General features: G+C 27.7%; 1 protein-coding gene and 2 pseudogenes across 1 annotated transcript in view; all 3 read left to right on the forward strand.

Annotated features, from left to right (window-relative positions):
• Positions 1-1,667, forward strand: part of LOC113550989 (sodium-coupled monocarboxylate transporter 2) — a 31,664-nt gene extending 29,997 nt beyond the window's left edge. Inside the window, exon 12 of the mRNA XM_026952971.1 lies at positions 98-1,667. Within this exon, the coding sequence (XP_026808772.1) occupies positions 98-294 (197 nt within the window). The 3' untranslated portion in view covers positions 295-1,667. The remainder of the gene's footprint in view (positions 1-97) is intronic.
• Positions 1,668-7,102: 5,435 nt separating this feature from the next.
• LOC113554814 lies at positions 7,103-7,429 on the forward strand (annotated as a pseudogene).
• A 170-nt stretch (positions 7,430-7,599) lies between these two features.
• LOC113554815 lies at positions 7,600-7,966 on the forward strand (annotated as a pseudogene).
• The last annotated feature ends 6,864 nt before the right edge of the window (positions 7,967-14,830 follow it).

A 14,830-nucleotide genomic window follows, 5' to 3' on the forward strand; every position in this document is an offset into this window, starting at 1 on the left:
TTATATTTTATTATATTTTAGTGATATTGATGATTAATATTATCATAATTTATATTGTTACAATTTATAACTTATGTAATATGTGATTTTTACACAGATCTGTGGAGTAAAGAAGAATCGACCAACGAGGACCTGTTGCATCCTATGAGCCTGAAAGTCAAGTCCATGTGCAGTGGCGAGAAACAACGGTACGTCACCGACGGCAAACACAACAACGGCCCCAGCACGCTGCCCATGACCAACGAGGCGCAGCCCACGCCGCTCTCGAGCGTATTCACGATTAAGTCGAACTGATCCTCGTAACCATGTGTCCTGTACTCCAGTTATATACGGGTGCCTATGTGTAATAATAATGTGTACAATATAATATACGATAATCGTGCGCGTATATCAAACACACAATATCATACAACGATTGCAGTCTTCTTTGTATTATTCTTGTGCCTTCGTCATAAATACACACAGATATTCTAGAATATCTGTGTAAATACGTAACATAATATAATAACATTTTATATTGATAAAATAATTATACAGTATAATAAAATTAGGTTTAGGCAGATAATATATTATATAATTATTGTTATAATATAGACGCGACCTAATAACAAATTTGCACGACCCCCCTCCCCCCATTCCACCAATCATCACCTCAAACCAGTGATAATATATTATATTATTATATAGGCAGTATTATATTATTTAGATATGCACACGTTTTGTTGCAGATATTGTAGTAGCTATAGGTATGGGTTAAACCATATATAAGTAATATATGGTGTCGCGTGATTTAATTATTATTTATTATCTTTTTAATAACATATTTTAATACTTATTTGATGTTATACTAGTATACGACAATAAAAAATACGAAATGACGCAGTCCTACAAACGCAAGAAATTGAATAGGTATGTTGTAGGAATAAACACCATTGGTATTATAATACCGTTGTCCAAAAGCCAAGTGTGTAATTCAATGTTTTTCAACATATTTTAGTACGGGACATTTTAGGAACTTGAACACTTTGCGGAACCTTCATTTTTTCCATCCCAACGAAAAGAGGATCAACTCTCGTTCATTGTTCGAATCGTAGTACAAATCAACATGTTATTTATAAATTTATTTTTTTTCTAAATTCTTCACAGAACACTTGGTTTTGGCCTACGAAACTTTTGAGTTCCGCGAAACACCAGTTGAGAAACACTGGACTTTAATTTATAATGGTTTGCTATTCGTTATCACTCGAATCCTGTCGAAAAAATGGAAGTTGAACGATTTCGACTGTCGATTCTTCCAGTCAACTGTGTGATGCTTAACTACACCAATGATTTGTTTGTCATATTATTTTTTTCTTTTACTCATTCCGCAGATGTTACACAATAATAATTTAAGTATGATATGAAAAATATTATCATAAAAATATGCTACCACGCATTCGGGGTATTAGTATGTGGTTCTGTAATATTAAATTGTAATTTTTAAACTTGATTTAAATTTTAAGCTGACTACCGTCTAGCTTTCGGAACTCCACTCTCCTCTAGATTATAATATGACTATACAAAACGATTATGTATATTGAATAATTACAATTATTATTTATTATTATTATTATTATAGTTATACGATTATAGTAAACATATAGAAATATAATATTATATATGTAGGTATCTACCATCTGTTTAATTTTTAATTTTTTAATTTTGATTCGTTTTTAATTTGTTCTAATTTTTAAATACAACAAAGTGTTTTTAATGTTATATTTAATAATACATTACTGTAATAATTAATTAGTATTAAGGATATTTATTATTTATATATATATTATATATGTATAGTTATAAATTTATAATGTTATATATTTTCAGTATTTTTAATATTTGTTCATAAAAAAATGTATATTATATACTTGTACGCATAAATGTAAAATGACTATATTATATGAATTTAAAAAGTATAAATACCACAATGGTGTTTAATGAATGTAAAAATAAGCATCTGTTATTTTTCAAAGGGCTTTACTAAGCCAAGATGTGAACTTTTTAAATGGCCAGAAAAAGTCTTAGTAAAAGTATGTTACGTATAAATTAATATTTTTTCTAACTCTATCAAGAACATTGTTCTGCAGATTTTAGTGCATATTATGTATATCATTGTCAGAGGCGGATCCAGACCGAGATAACAGGGGGGGGGGCGATTTTTAAAAGGCACACATTAATTTTGATAAAGTATTTATTTAGGTACATACATATGTTACTTTCTACAGCCTCATACAGAACAAAAAATAATATTTTTTTATAATAATAGTAATAAATAAAAAAATATTTCACTATAATTTTGTCACCCTTGAAGTATAATTACGTCAAAAACTAAAATCAGGGACTTCAAACAATTTTTTAATTTTTGAGATAGAATGTGGTGGGGGTGGCAATCACTCTGGATCCGCTACTGATCATTGTGTATTATGTTATACATAAAGGTACTATTATTGTAGATATACTATTTATACATTATGGTTTATAATCAGATTTCAAATTTTAAAAATATTTAATAATTCGAGACAATATTATTAGCGAGAAAAAGCAAGTCATTAGAGTTCGCTGGTTTGATAAAATTACTTATACTATAAAGCAAAAACCATGGAAGTACAGACATTTATAATTTAGGTCGGGTAAGAATGTTACTACCAAAATAACACTATCATATAGAGTTATTATTTTTAAATGAGTTATTATAGCTAGTAATGACTTATAGTGCACGAAAAATATTATCTTGTCATGATTAATATTTAGATCACCTAAAATCTATGAAATAAATAGAATACTACTTTTGATATTAAATTGTAATTTATATATGTAACTGAAAGTTTTTAATATTTATATTTTAAACTTTCATCGATTCCTGATGTTGTAAAACTTATCTAAAAAAAATGGCATCCTTAGGAAATGTGTAGAAAATTATTCATAGTAGAAATAGATATATCTTAAAATTAATTTACATATTTTTGAAATGTCATTGTGTATAGTATAATTTATAAATACACAATATATTGTCCTACATGACATGGATAGTAGCTATATAATATATCTAATCCAAGTCACCAAGTGGACTTTTTTGGTAGTACTCTAAACGTACCATTAACAGCTACAACCAATAAGCATTGGTTCATGACTACTTCATGAATGAAACATAAAATTATATACACTGTTGGCAATTGTTTCTAATATATTTCCAATAAATATTAAGTTTATGTACGGACAAGCAGTTATTATTGCATATTTATTCCATCGAAGCAATGCTAAATTGTAATAAAAAAAATAAAACGATATTTATAGTTTCATGATTTTTTGAATCATGACAGCTCTAAACTAGTGACGTCTATAATATACGTATTCACCAGTTCTAAGCAAAAGCTTGATTTCATATGATCATTATTAATTTTTTACCATCACAGTAAATTTATTTATATCAAAGATTTTAAACCAAAGTACCCAAAATCTCTTTATAAGTTGTAGATTCAAACATTTTTATTAGGTACTAATAAAACACAATGTACAAATTACTTGTAATTTAAAAAAAACATGTACATCGTACATGATATTTTATGATTGTTTTTTCGATATAAAAGAATAGTAGATTTATAAAATATATCGTAATAATTTATGCATTTTTGTAGTATCACTAGTATTCAGATTAACTCGTTAATACTTTCATTCGTTTGTGTTATACTTTTTATACTTTGTTACCTTTCGAGAAGGTTATCTTTATTAGTAAATAAATTTCACAATAATCAATATTGAAACTAAATATTAAAGTACATGGCATATTGTGGTACACGCAGTACACAAATGTGATTGGATTAAAGTATAAGACCAGTGATCATCCCGAAATTTATTCTTGTGATCGGTCGGTCATCAGGGGTGGTCGGTGGAAAGATGTCGCAAGTGTTTTTAAACTGCAGTGTATTACGATCAAGACAGGTGGCGAACGGATATAGAGCGCGACATTACTATGCGCAATGATAGTGGTGATAAATACGCCACAGCGAAGTATTCGGTGACCACCGGAAACGATCAAGATCCTGGTCATAAACACAGATATATAAAACAATAATTGTTCTGTGGTCGTAAAAGAGGCAGACAGCACATCATCGCACAGGTTCTGATATTGTTTAATTATTTCCCCGTCGGTTATGTCTGCATCCGGTCGTCGTCGATGTTGCGCAGTAGCATCGTACCCGGAAATTCGGCACGGCTGATATTTATATAATTATTTTCCAACCAATCCACCCCGCACAGTCTCCGGCATCAATATATCACTATCAAAGTTATCAAATCTGGGCCAACATTTTCGACCGTGCCCTTACTATTAATCGCTCACCGCTGTCCATCGCATCGATACCACTATCCGTCGTGATATTATATATTTTACTGCTTTCGGCGATTAGGGAACAGCATATACGTACATAAATTATCATTATTTTCGTTAGTTTTACGTGGTGATGATATATATATATTTATATATAATTTAAATACGACAATAAACCTGTATTCAAAAATACTGTTTCAATAATTGAAATATTATATTACATATTATAAAATGTATAATATTATACAACAACATATATTATAATCGGTGCCACATTTATTTGTGTTTAGCCGTTCACCTATCTTTCTATATATTTTAATAAAAGGTAATTTTTGGGTGTAAGTGATTCACTTAAAATAATATATATTAAAATTCATAATAAAATCACAGGCCTGCAACCAAACTGCAATTAATTGGTGTAAAACCTTTTAAAAATATTAATTTAAATTATTCTTTAGTTTTAAAAAAGCAAAATGTTTCCAAAACGTTATAAATGTTTATACAATAAATAAACTGCTTGTCCGAAATGTAATTATTATAAATCAAAATATTCCGTATAATATTCTGCTACGGAATATGATATTTAAAATGTATATTGTCATTCAAAATAATGAAAACGTATGTGTTACTAATAAAAACAATATGAGTAATTTTTTCCAATAATATGTAGTTTTATAACGACTTTAATTAACTAAAAGAAATATTTTAAAAACCGGAAATATATTATTTTAAAATAATTAGTTTCTTACATTAAATGGATTACTTAGTAGGTACATATAATTTGCCCGTTTTAAAAATATCTTGTATCGTACGATCGTAAACAAAAATTAGAATTAAGTCCATTTGCAGATCATTTAGATTTTTATTTAAAAGTTAAAATGAAAGTCTTTATATTAGAATGATAAGATTCATTGAATGATTATAATTTGATGTTATAATTATTATTACACAGTTTGATCTTAAACGTAGAATATAATTAATGTTATCTGAAAAACATGTAAATGAAAAGCCACCCGGAAAAAAAGTATAAACTCGATACAGAACAATCTCTTAAATTTCAAATCAAGTCTACGCTATTTTACTACTGCCGGATATTTTACCATTTTTACCACTAGAACAAAGTTTGCAGGCCCTTCCTATACCTATGATATATTAATATCATCTATGTCAATATAGGTATAACTGTATTACAGAAACATTAATGCACAACATTTGGAAGTTTAAAGAAAAATGAAGTAAAAACTACCCGAGTGGCAATTTTAATGTTCAATGTCGGTGCCTAATAGCCGTTAATTTTAAAACAATTTATACACGGTTTAAAAACCGTATTCAAAAATCACCATAGTTCACTCTACGTGTTTTAGTACAATTTTTAATTAGAAATAATATTTTACAATTTATAAATATTAAATTGTTACCAATTATTATCAACTATTATTATTATTACTGTTCAACACAAATTATTTATGTCAAACATTGTCACATCAGTGTGCCTATAAAATAAAAATATTGTTTACTAACCATCTTGTAACAAATAAGTATGCTACAGATCAATTGAATATACTATAAATTATCTATACTGTACTATTACAGAAAAAAAATAAAAAATACATTTTGAAATGTTGAACAACATTCTTAAATAAATTGATGTATATTGTTTTGTGTAAAAAATCTTTTTTTTTAAATGATAAAGTAGGTACTAGACATAATTTTTAACTGTGCTAAAAATAATATAATTAAAGATTACAAAAAAAATGAAACAAAATGATTAGGAAAAGTTTTAACTAAAAAATCAAAAATCAAAATGAAATCTTTATATTATAAAAAAATCAAACATCACTTTCGAGGCATTTTGCCTTACTGTTTATAGATTTTCCGAGAAATTTTCTAAAAAAACTATAAAAACTAGAAACACTTGTCAAAAATGCAAAAATAATCAGAAAAACTGGAATTATCTTTTTTAAAAAATCGTTGAAAAAAAAGCATTTTTAAATTTCATAATTGAACGTGTTGTAACATAACATACACTTCCATAGTACTATGTTATATTTTAAGTCAATCCATAAAAATAAGCAAATACTTTAAGTCCCGAGACCTGTTTATTGCCAACAAAAACATACTCAACATTAATACTGGGCAATGAGCTACATGCAATTTTTAAATTTTGATCGTAGCATCATATTGGATGAAAGTAATTAAATTATATTATACGATGTAACATATTGATATATTCGTGTAATTTATTTCTAAAATATTATTAATGTATTGAAGTTATCTAGAGATAAGTGCATTTATATTTAGAAATATTCTATGACTTTCTTCATCACTAATATTTTAGCACTCATTAAAATTAATTAGTAAGCAGGAAATGTGTTAAATTTTATTTTTTGAAATCTTATTTTATTTTACACAGAGCTTTTATTCTGTATGCCCAGAAATATTAAGTCATCACATAGCAAAACGTTTAAAAATAACTAAGTAGTGGATCCTTTTGCAGAGGAGACGGTAATATAATTCAACTGGCAAAGACGTGCAAAAAAGGTATTATGTTTACTATGTAACATAATATTTAGTATAAGTTTTAATAACTTGTGCTTAGTGATAGCAATTGATATTGATCCTGAAAAAATCAGATAAGCAAGTAATAATGCTTAGACATGTGTTTCTGATAAAATTGAATTTATGGTTGGTGACTTATTTTTAATTTACCCAAAGTTAAAAGCGGATATTCTATTCATGTCACCGCCGTAGGGAGGACCAGGATATTCAATCTATAAAAGCTATAGTTTAGACTATCTATGTGCAGTCATAATTTTAAAGGCGGTTTATGTAATTTTGATCTTGCTAAAACTATTACGCTTAACATAGCATTTCATATGCCAAAAAACACAGACATATTAGAAGTAAGACACATGATTATGGTTTTAAATATACACTAAACTATGTATTATAATATTTTAATATTTGCGGTTAACATAAGATTTTGGAAAAGTGGAAATCCAGAAGAACATTATTAATGGAAAGTTGAATTCACTTACAGCATTCTATGAAGACTTTAATTAGAGTAACTGACAGTTGTCAGTGACTATTGAAATCATAATTTACATTTATAAATTAATTATGTTTGTTTGTTAAAAATAAAGTTATTTTGATTTTTCTTCATTAGTTTTACGTGTATTTACTGTATTTATTGGCCTAAGTTTATCTTTAACAAATACAATTTGATATTTTTAATTTACCCAACGTTAAAAGTAAATGTTCTATTCATGTCACCGCCGTAGGGAGAACCAAGATATTCAATTTATAAAAGCTATAGTTTAGACTCATTAGAATCTATGTGCAATGATCATTTTAAAGGCGATTTATATAATTTTGATCTTGCTAAAACTATTACGCTTAACATAGCATTTCATATGCCAAAAAACACAGACATATTAGAAGTATGACATATGATTATGGTTTTAAGTATACACTAAACTATGTATTATAATATTTTAGTGTTTGTGGTTAGCATAAGATTTTGGAAAAGTGGAAATCCAGAAGAACATTATTAATGGAAAGTTGAATTCACTTACAGCATTCTATGGAGACTTTAATTAGAGTAACTGACAGTTGTCAGTGACTATTGAAATCATAATTTACATTTATAAATTAATTACGATTGTTTATTAAAAATAAAGTTTTTCGAATTTTCTTCATTAATTTAACGTGTATTTACTGTATTTATTTGCCTAAGTTTATCTTTTACAAATACAGTTTGATATTTTTCTTCGGTGAACACTTTATCATTATGGTCTTATAATTTATAACTTTCGATAAAAAATACTTCAACATTTGTAAAAGTATGAGCTCAAACGCTCAGTACGTTACTATTATTGCGCGACATTATAATATACGCAATCATACATTCAATAGGATAGCAAACGATTTTTATTTAATTATAATTAATGACAAATCAACTAAACATTTTTTAATTAGCAATTATGTTTTAGCCAATAATAAAAATGATAAATGTCTTAAGTGTGCAAGTGCTATGAATTTATACCTACGTATTATAGGTGTTAGGTAATTTGAATTGATGCTACATCGAATGAACATAAAACAACATAATATTCATCATTCTTGATAACAACTTTTTTTACTAACAAATTTTTAATTATTAATTTTTTTTTAGCATAATATTGATATTCTTATACAATAAGATATTGTTATTACTCGTTACCGATAATTTTACACGCACAATTATAGCTTCTAAATAGTAAAAAATAAGTGATAAAACATATTTATCAGATATAGATAAGAATTTATAAATTTACCGATTTTCCAACAAAATTGTATGAAGTTTGATGAAATATTCATGACTTAATATAAGCTTAATACTTAACAAATTAAATGATAATTGTTTGTTATATTTTAACTGGCTAAATATCAAAACATAACAACATTATACTATACATTATACACAAATTAATCACCCATTTACAGGAGAATACCGATTACATGAAAGATCCTCAAATTGATATTCCTGTCAGACCAAGTGTTGCTATATGGCATCATGCTTTTTATAAGTTTATAACTAAAATACTCGTATTACTCGTATATAGATGAACTCTGTATATTACAATAATTATTAATTATAAATTATAACGATGAAAGATTTAATTGATCAGCATATAATCAAATCGTTCATAACTATATATTTATAACTAATCATTACTGTAATACATTATATTATAAAGACTAATCCAATGCTGTATTTAAACATTTTGCAAACTGAATAGGAATTTATTTTTAATAATATAATAAAATTATATTATTAAGGATATATTATTTATATATATATATATAATATATCAAGTATTTTATTATTTTCCATTAGCTTCAAGGGCTTAAATTTTTATTTATCTAAATGTATTTATTTGTTAAATTTGAAAAATCATTTTAATCAACAGTAATTAGTGAAAAAAATCTTCATAAAAGAATTAAATTTTTTGTTATTGAAATTACTACAAAAATGTTTTATATAAATTAATTACTACATTTTTTTTTTTGTAACTACTCATACACTAACCAATATTTTTGATTCCATTACTAGTTACGTTATTAATGGTTATAAGTGACGGGGTCGGGAGTTTCGTAAATTTCCGTATTTTCAACTAATCTTTTACACTATATGCGTGTCATCACACAACGAAGGATTAAAATCTAAACTTACTGACCCAGGAAATTGACAACAGTGCATAAACTTTGTATTTATGACTATGTCGCTTGCACGTAGGTGGCTGAGATGACTGTGGAAGATTCCTCGAAGGCTTAGGGGATAATCCATTTACTTAATTCGTAGATACTGTTCGACGAGATCCTCGAGAGACGTAATGGATAAATGGAATTAGATAAAACTGTGAAAGCGTTGAGTTCTTAGTTGGTACTTTATTACGATCATCTTCCACATCTGTTATTATTTATATGATAAATAGTCAACTTGATGCTGGCCGCGAATTTCTGTAGTAGAAATATTGAAATATATAATATCAATACAAAGCTATAATCGTTTTCTGTGTTCTTATGAACTTAAATAAAAGTTCTGTTTTTAAATCTTAATATTTTTTCGCATTGATTAGGTTAACGTTACATTGATGAAAGCAAAAACCTAACAAAATTTTCATTAATATATTATAATGTAACGAAAAAATGTCAAGAATTTTAATGCCTATCTATTATTACTAATACTTAAATCTAAAGAAGATGGTTGCCCAACCACATATAAATTGTGTCCGGCTTAATAACTTACCTTTAAAAAATAAATAAATTTTAATTGTCAATATTCAAACAATCACGCGTAATAAATTATATTATTATGATGTATTGAGTGTGCGAAACTTAGAGTAATAAAACTAAAATGTAATGGTACAAAATGTATAACAAATTAGACATAGAGATTGAACTAGATGTGTATATTTTATATATTCCCTTTGAAAACGAAATTCATGTATTGCAGTTTGTCCGTTGCCCGGGAGATATTTTATGGGATGTTTATACGTTCGTCTGGTTATGAATGCAATTTTCGTTGTCAGTGTTAGTTTCAATTTACCTATCATTCTGTCATACAAAAATAAATATTATAGTTTCACTTTAAATCAATAAATAATAGTCCAATAATTTGCATAGAATATTTCTTTTCTAAAAAGGCAATTTTAAAACAGTTAAAATTAATTTTAGTTTGAAAATAAATAGTACAAGAAACAGCACGTTTTTAAATGTAGAATGACGACAACAGACATCATGAATATGTTTTAGAAAACATTAGGTTGTAATAACTAACATTGTTAAAAAATAAAATTTTAGATTCTGAATAAAGTGGTGAATTCGTATATTGGTTTAACAATAATGTGAGTTTTTAATATTTTTCTTAGTTTTTACGTATATATATATAAAAAAAAAATTAAAGCCAATAACTATAGAGATCTGTCTTCTTCATAAAATATTTAGTTTATTTTAAATTTATTTCAAGACAAAATCAAATTTTAAAATATTTTTTTTATCTTTTTTGATTATTTATTAACATTTTTTCCTTTAATTTATTTCAGTTTTTTTTTACTATATGTAAAGTAATACATGATATTACTAATGACATTTTATATGTAAGTAAGAATACTTAAAAAATCCCATACATGGTTCTATTAAGTTATAAATTGTTCATACAACAGTTAATAATATTGAAAATAAAAAGTCATAATTTTCGTATGTATTAACATTATAAATTAATATTTTTACAAAATTGGATACTTAAACGAAAAATAACGATTACCTAGGTTATTTATATAGTATTACAAAATATGTTAACATATATGCCAGCCGGTGATGCCACATACCGATGCGAATGGAAACGCTATAAAAGTACAACTAAAGAGCTTAATGCCTATAAGATTCTTATATAGGCTCTCTAGCTACAACTGTTTGCAATGACGTCTTGCAACTGATCGCAACGTTAACTGCGCTACATGATATCATGGAAAACTGTTCCACCACCACTTACCCGAATCTGCACCACTGTTACGAACGCCGCAGATTTTCCATTCATATGTATTGGTGAGCCGCACGATGGTCAACGTTCAGTATATCCGTGGCGCTGTTCAATCCTCGCGTCGGTTGCCAGTGCGACTGAAATCGCAACCGATGTCCGCAACAACAGTACATAGCTCAACGATTGAATTATTCAAATCCGTTAGATCGTCTTTAAATAAATTTTAATTAGTTTATTATTTAGCAATTTAACTAAATAATAAAAAACTATCAATTTTCAACAAAAAAAAGTGCTTCTTGATATTTTCTCCACTACATGAACGTATTATGACTAATACAATTAATATATCAATGAGATTACTATTTTAACGTAATTATATTATGTTTTGATCTTGAGTATTCCGATTCAATAATTATAAATTTAGTGACATCACATAATAGGCAATAAAAAATAATGTTACATCCAGCCAACATATGATAATTATGTTTAAATAACACAGTTTATTTTAATACAACAGTAACAACTTGTTAATACAAACAACATTCTAATCTGAATAATTATTTTACAATAGTCAGGTCTATTGTCTGTAAATAATTAACGCAGATTATTCGATACTTTATAGGTTTTTTTCTATTCTTACGACAATTAAATGAGCTGATATTATGAGTTACAGATATACTGAAGTAACTTTTTACCTAATTTTAATGCTGTTACTGCTGCTAAAGTTAATGAATAGTGATTTTCTAAAACACTTTGATAAAAAAATAAATAAATTCATATTTCATATACTTCAAAAATAATGGATTTTTTACGACAGTATTTGATGTATTTTAAACACGTACCAATTTACGAATAAAATAAATATTTTGTTTTATACATTTTTAGTTTTACTATAATAATTTTAGTTTTATTTTCAAATTTAAATGTAGGTATTGGGTAAAAAGTATATAATTAATAGCTAAATGTTTATATAATTTTTTTAATAAAAACGAATTGAAAGTTAAATTTGTTTTATTTAATAGGTATTTTTTTTTTTTAATTCGATATCTACATAACTACATTTAATAAAGGTGACGATTTTAAGTGTGTATAAGTGCATGTTTTTTTTATTCATTTTTAATACATGAATTTCCGGGCCATTTACTTATGAAAAATTGCCGATTTACTATAGTTGTATACACTTTCAATTTGCATTTTTAAACTGTGAAGTGATCGCCGGCTACAACAGCAAAATATGCCGCCGTTGTCGTGAATAGACGACATACGTCTTCACTCGAAAGTGGTATCCTCAATACGTAACATATATTAAAACATTTATTTTGGTTGTTGGTACTCTATTACTACTCTACTACCACGTTTGACTGTTCCCAATGAGACGCTGACCGGAAAAGTATGCAGCCTTCCCCCAACGGTCATCTACCTCGTCCCGAAGACGTGTCGGATTTGCTCTGCGGTCCACTTGGCGTCGAAAACTAACCACCGATCATTCGTGAAGCCTTCACGTGAACCCGTGGAGAATTCATTGGTATGATACAGAACATACTATCAGCCAAGGAGGAATCCGAAAGGGACAGACAGAGAGGAGGATAGTACCGACCCGTTGCAACTGCGACAATGTTGGAGGCGCCACCGACCACTCTGTTCTATCCCCTTATCATGGCGCTGCGGGAGGAAAGGACGATCATGGCATCGGGAACGAGATTCTAGAACGGCGGACTGCGGTCAGCTCATGAAAAGAGCCTGGACTAGTAAGAGATGCTTTGGGTGGCCAACATAATAATTACATATTATATTATAACATAATATAACTGTCTAATTACTGCAACTAGTAGAATGTAATGGGGCAAGTCACGGGGACTTTCCCAACTGCCTTCATCATAACTTATATCTTATCGATTTCCAATAAACGATGGCGGCACCGTGGAAGTAATGCGAAAGCAGTTCCCACGGCGCCGTCGGTTTCAAGAATGAAAAAAGAAAGAAAGAAAGAAAGTACAAGGTAGGTAAGGTAAATACATTAAAGGAAAATATAATTTATAACAATAATAGGTATGTTATATTAATACAATGTAATATACTCTAAAAAGTAATATTATCTATTTATATAGTTAGGATAACGTTGCTTTCTCAGAAAGTTTCTTCAGATATGTAACAAACTATCCAAACTGCGAAAGTTCAAATACATATAAACACTTAAAAATTGTACAACAGTCAACAATTACAAAAGACTGTAGAAGACCAACAACCTTAAAATTGAACGTAACGACTGTAAAAAATGATTTGTACACTAACATAAACGAAATTAAAACTTTAATATAAAGTAATATGACTTACTGATAATAGTATAAAACATAAATTTTTTTTACTAACGATCGTTTAGCAAAACCTAATAACTAGATAACCAAACTTAATAATCGTATTGGAAACCTTGAAAGTAATGATTCATTAAGAAATACTAGATAATTGTATTACATAATTACTAATAAAGCTTGTGTCATGTGTGTTTGTATGTGTGTGTGTGTGTGTGTGTGTGTATAGGAGATGTAACAAAAAATACTGCAAACATAATAGTAAAGAATTATTCTTACCAAACAGAAAAAAAGAATCCAGTGAAACTCAATTTCAACTCATCATCAACTTCATCTTCAACTTTTCTAGCCAGTCACTACCACCTCCACCACTATCTCCACTGCAACGCAAACGCAAAAACGCAACGCAAAAATGATGAGGACTTTTTGTACCTTCAAAAACTGAACCCATTTACAAGAGAATACCGATTACATGGAAGATTTTCAAATCGGCCGTTATATAACGCTCGAACGTATAAATACTACACGAATATCTCCTGGGCAACGAACAATTTTGTAATCGCTCTATTTTTTCCAAGTAGAATATATATATAATACACATACTGTTACCGAATTCACACGCATTTTTTCTATGTCTATCTTATACATTTTGTTACTCTCCGTTAACTTTTGTTCATGTATTCTCAAATTCATAGGTTACATATCCACAACGTTAAGTAAAAATTTAATACTTGTAAAACGCAGAGCAAAGTATTTTGATAAACAAATGCGAACAGCTTAAAAAAATAATTATATTCGTTTTACAATACTTTAAAACTATTTCCCTTAAAAGCCTCTTTTTAAAATAACAAGATGTATTTTTAATTATTTAATCCTATATATTTGGACTGATCATTATTTATTTTTTAAATATCACTGACAAAATAATTATTAAATATGACAATTAATTTCCCAATCTATCCATCCTAGGACTACGAACACTATATGTTCAATAGTGATAACTAAAATCAAATTGAAATAGTGTAATTTAATGCTTATGTATAATACAATAGGACGCAATTGTGACATAAAAAAAAGCAGAAAAGGTTAATTTACCTATATGACGCAATCGAAACGGGCGAATGTAAATTC

This window comes from Rhopalosiphum maidis, chromosome 2, assembly GCF_003676215.2.
Source record: "Rhopalosiphum maidis isolate BTI-1 chromosome 2, ASM367621v3, whole genome shotgun sequence".
NCBI lineage: Eukaryota > Metazoa > Arthropoda > Insecta > Hemiptera > Aphididae > Rhopalosiphum > Rhopalosiphum maidis.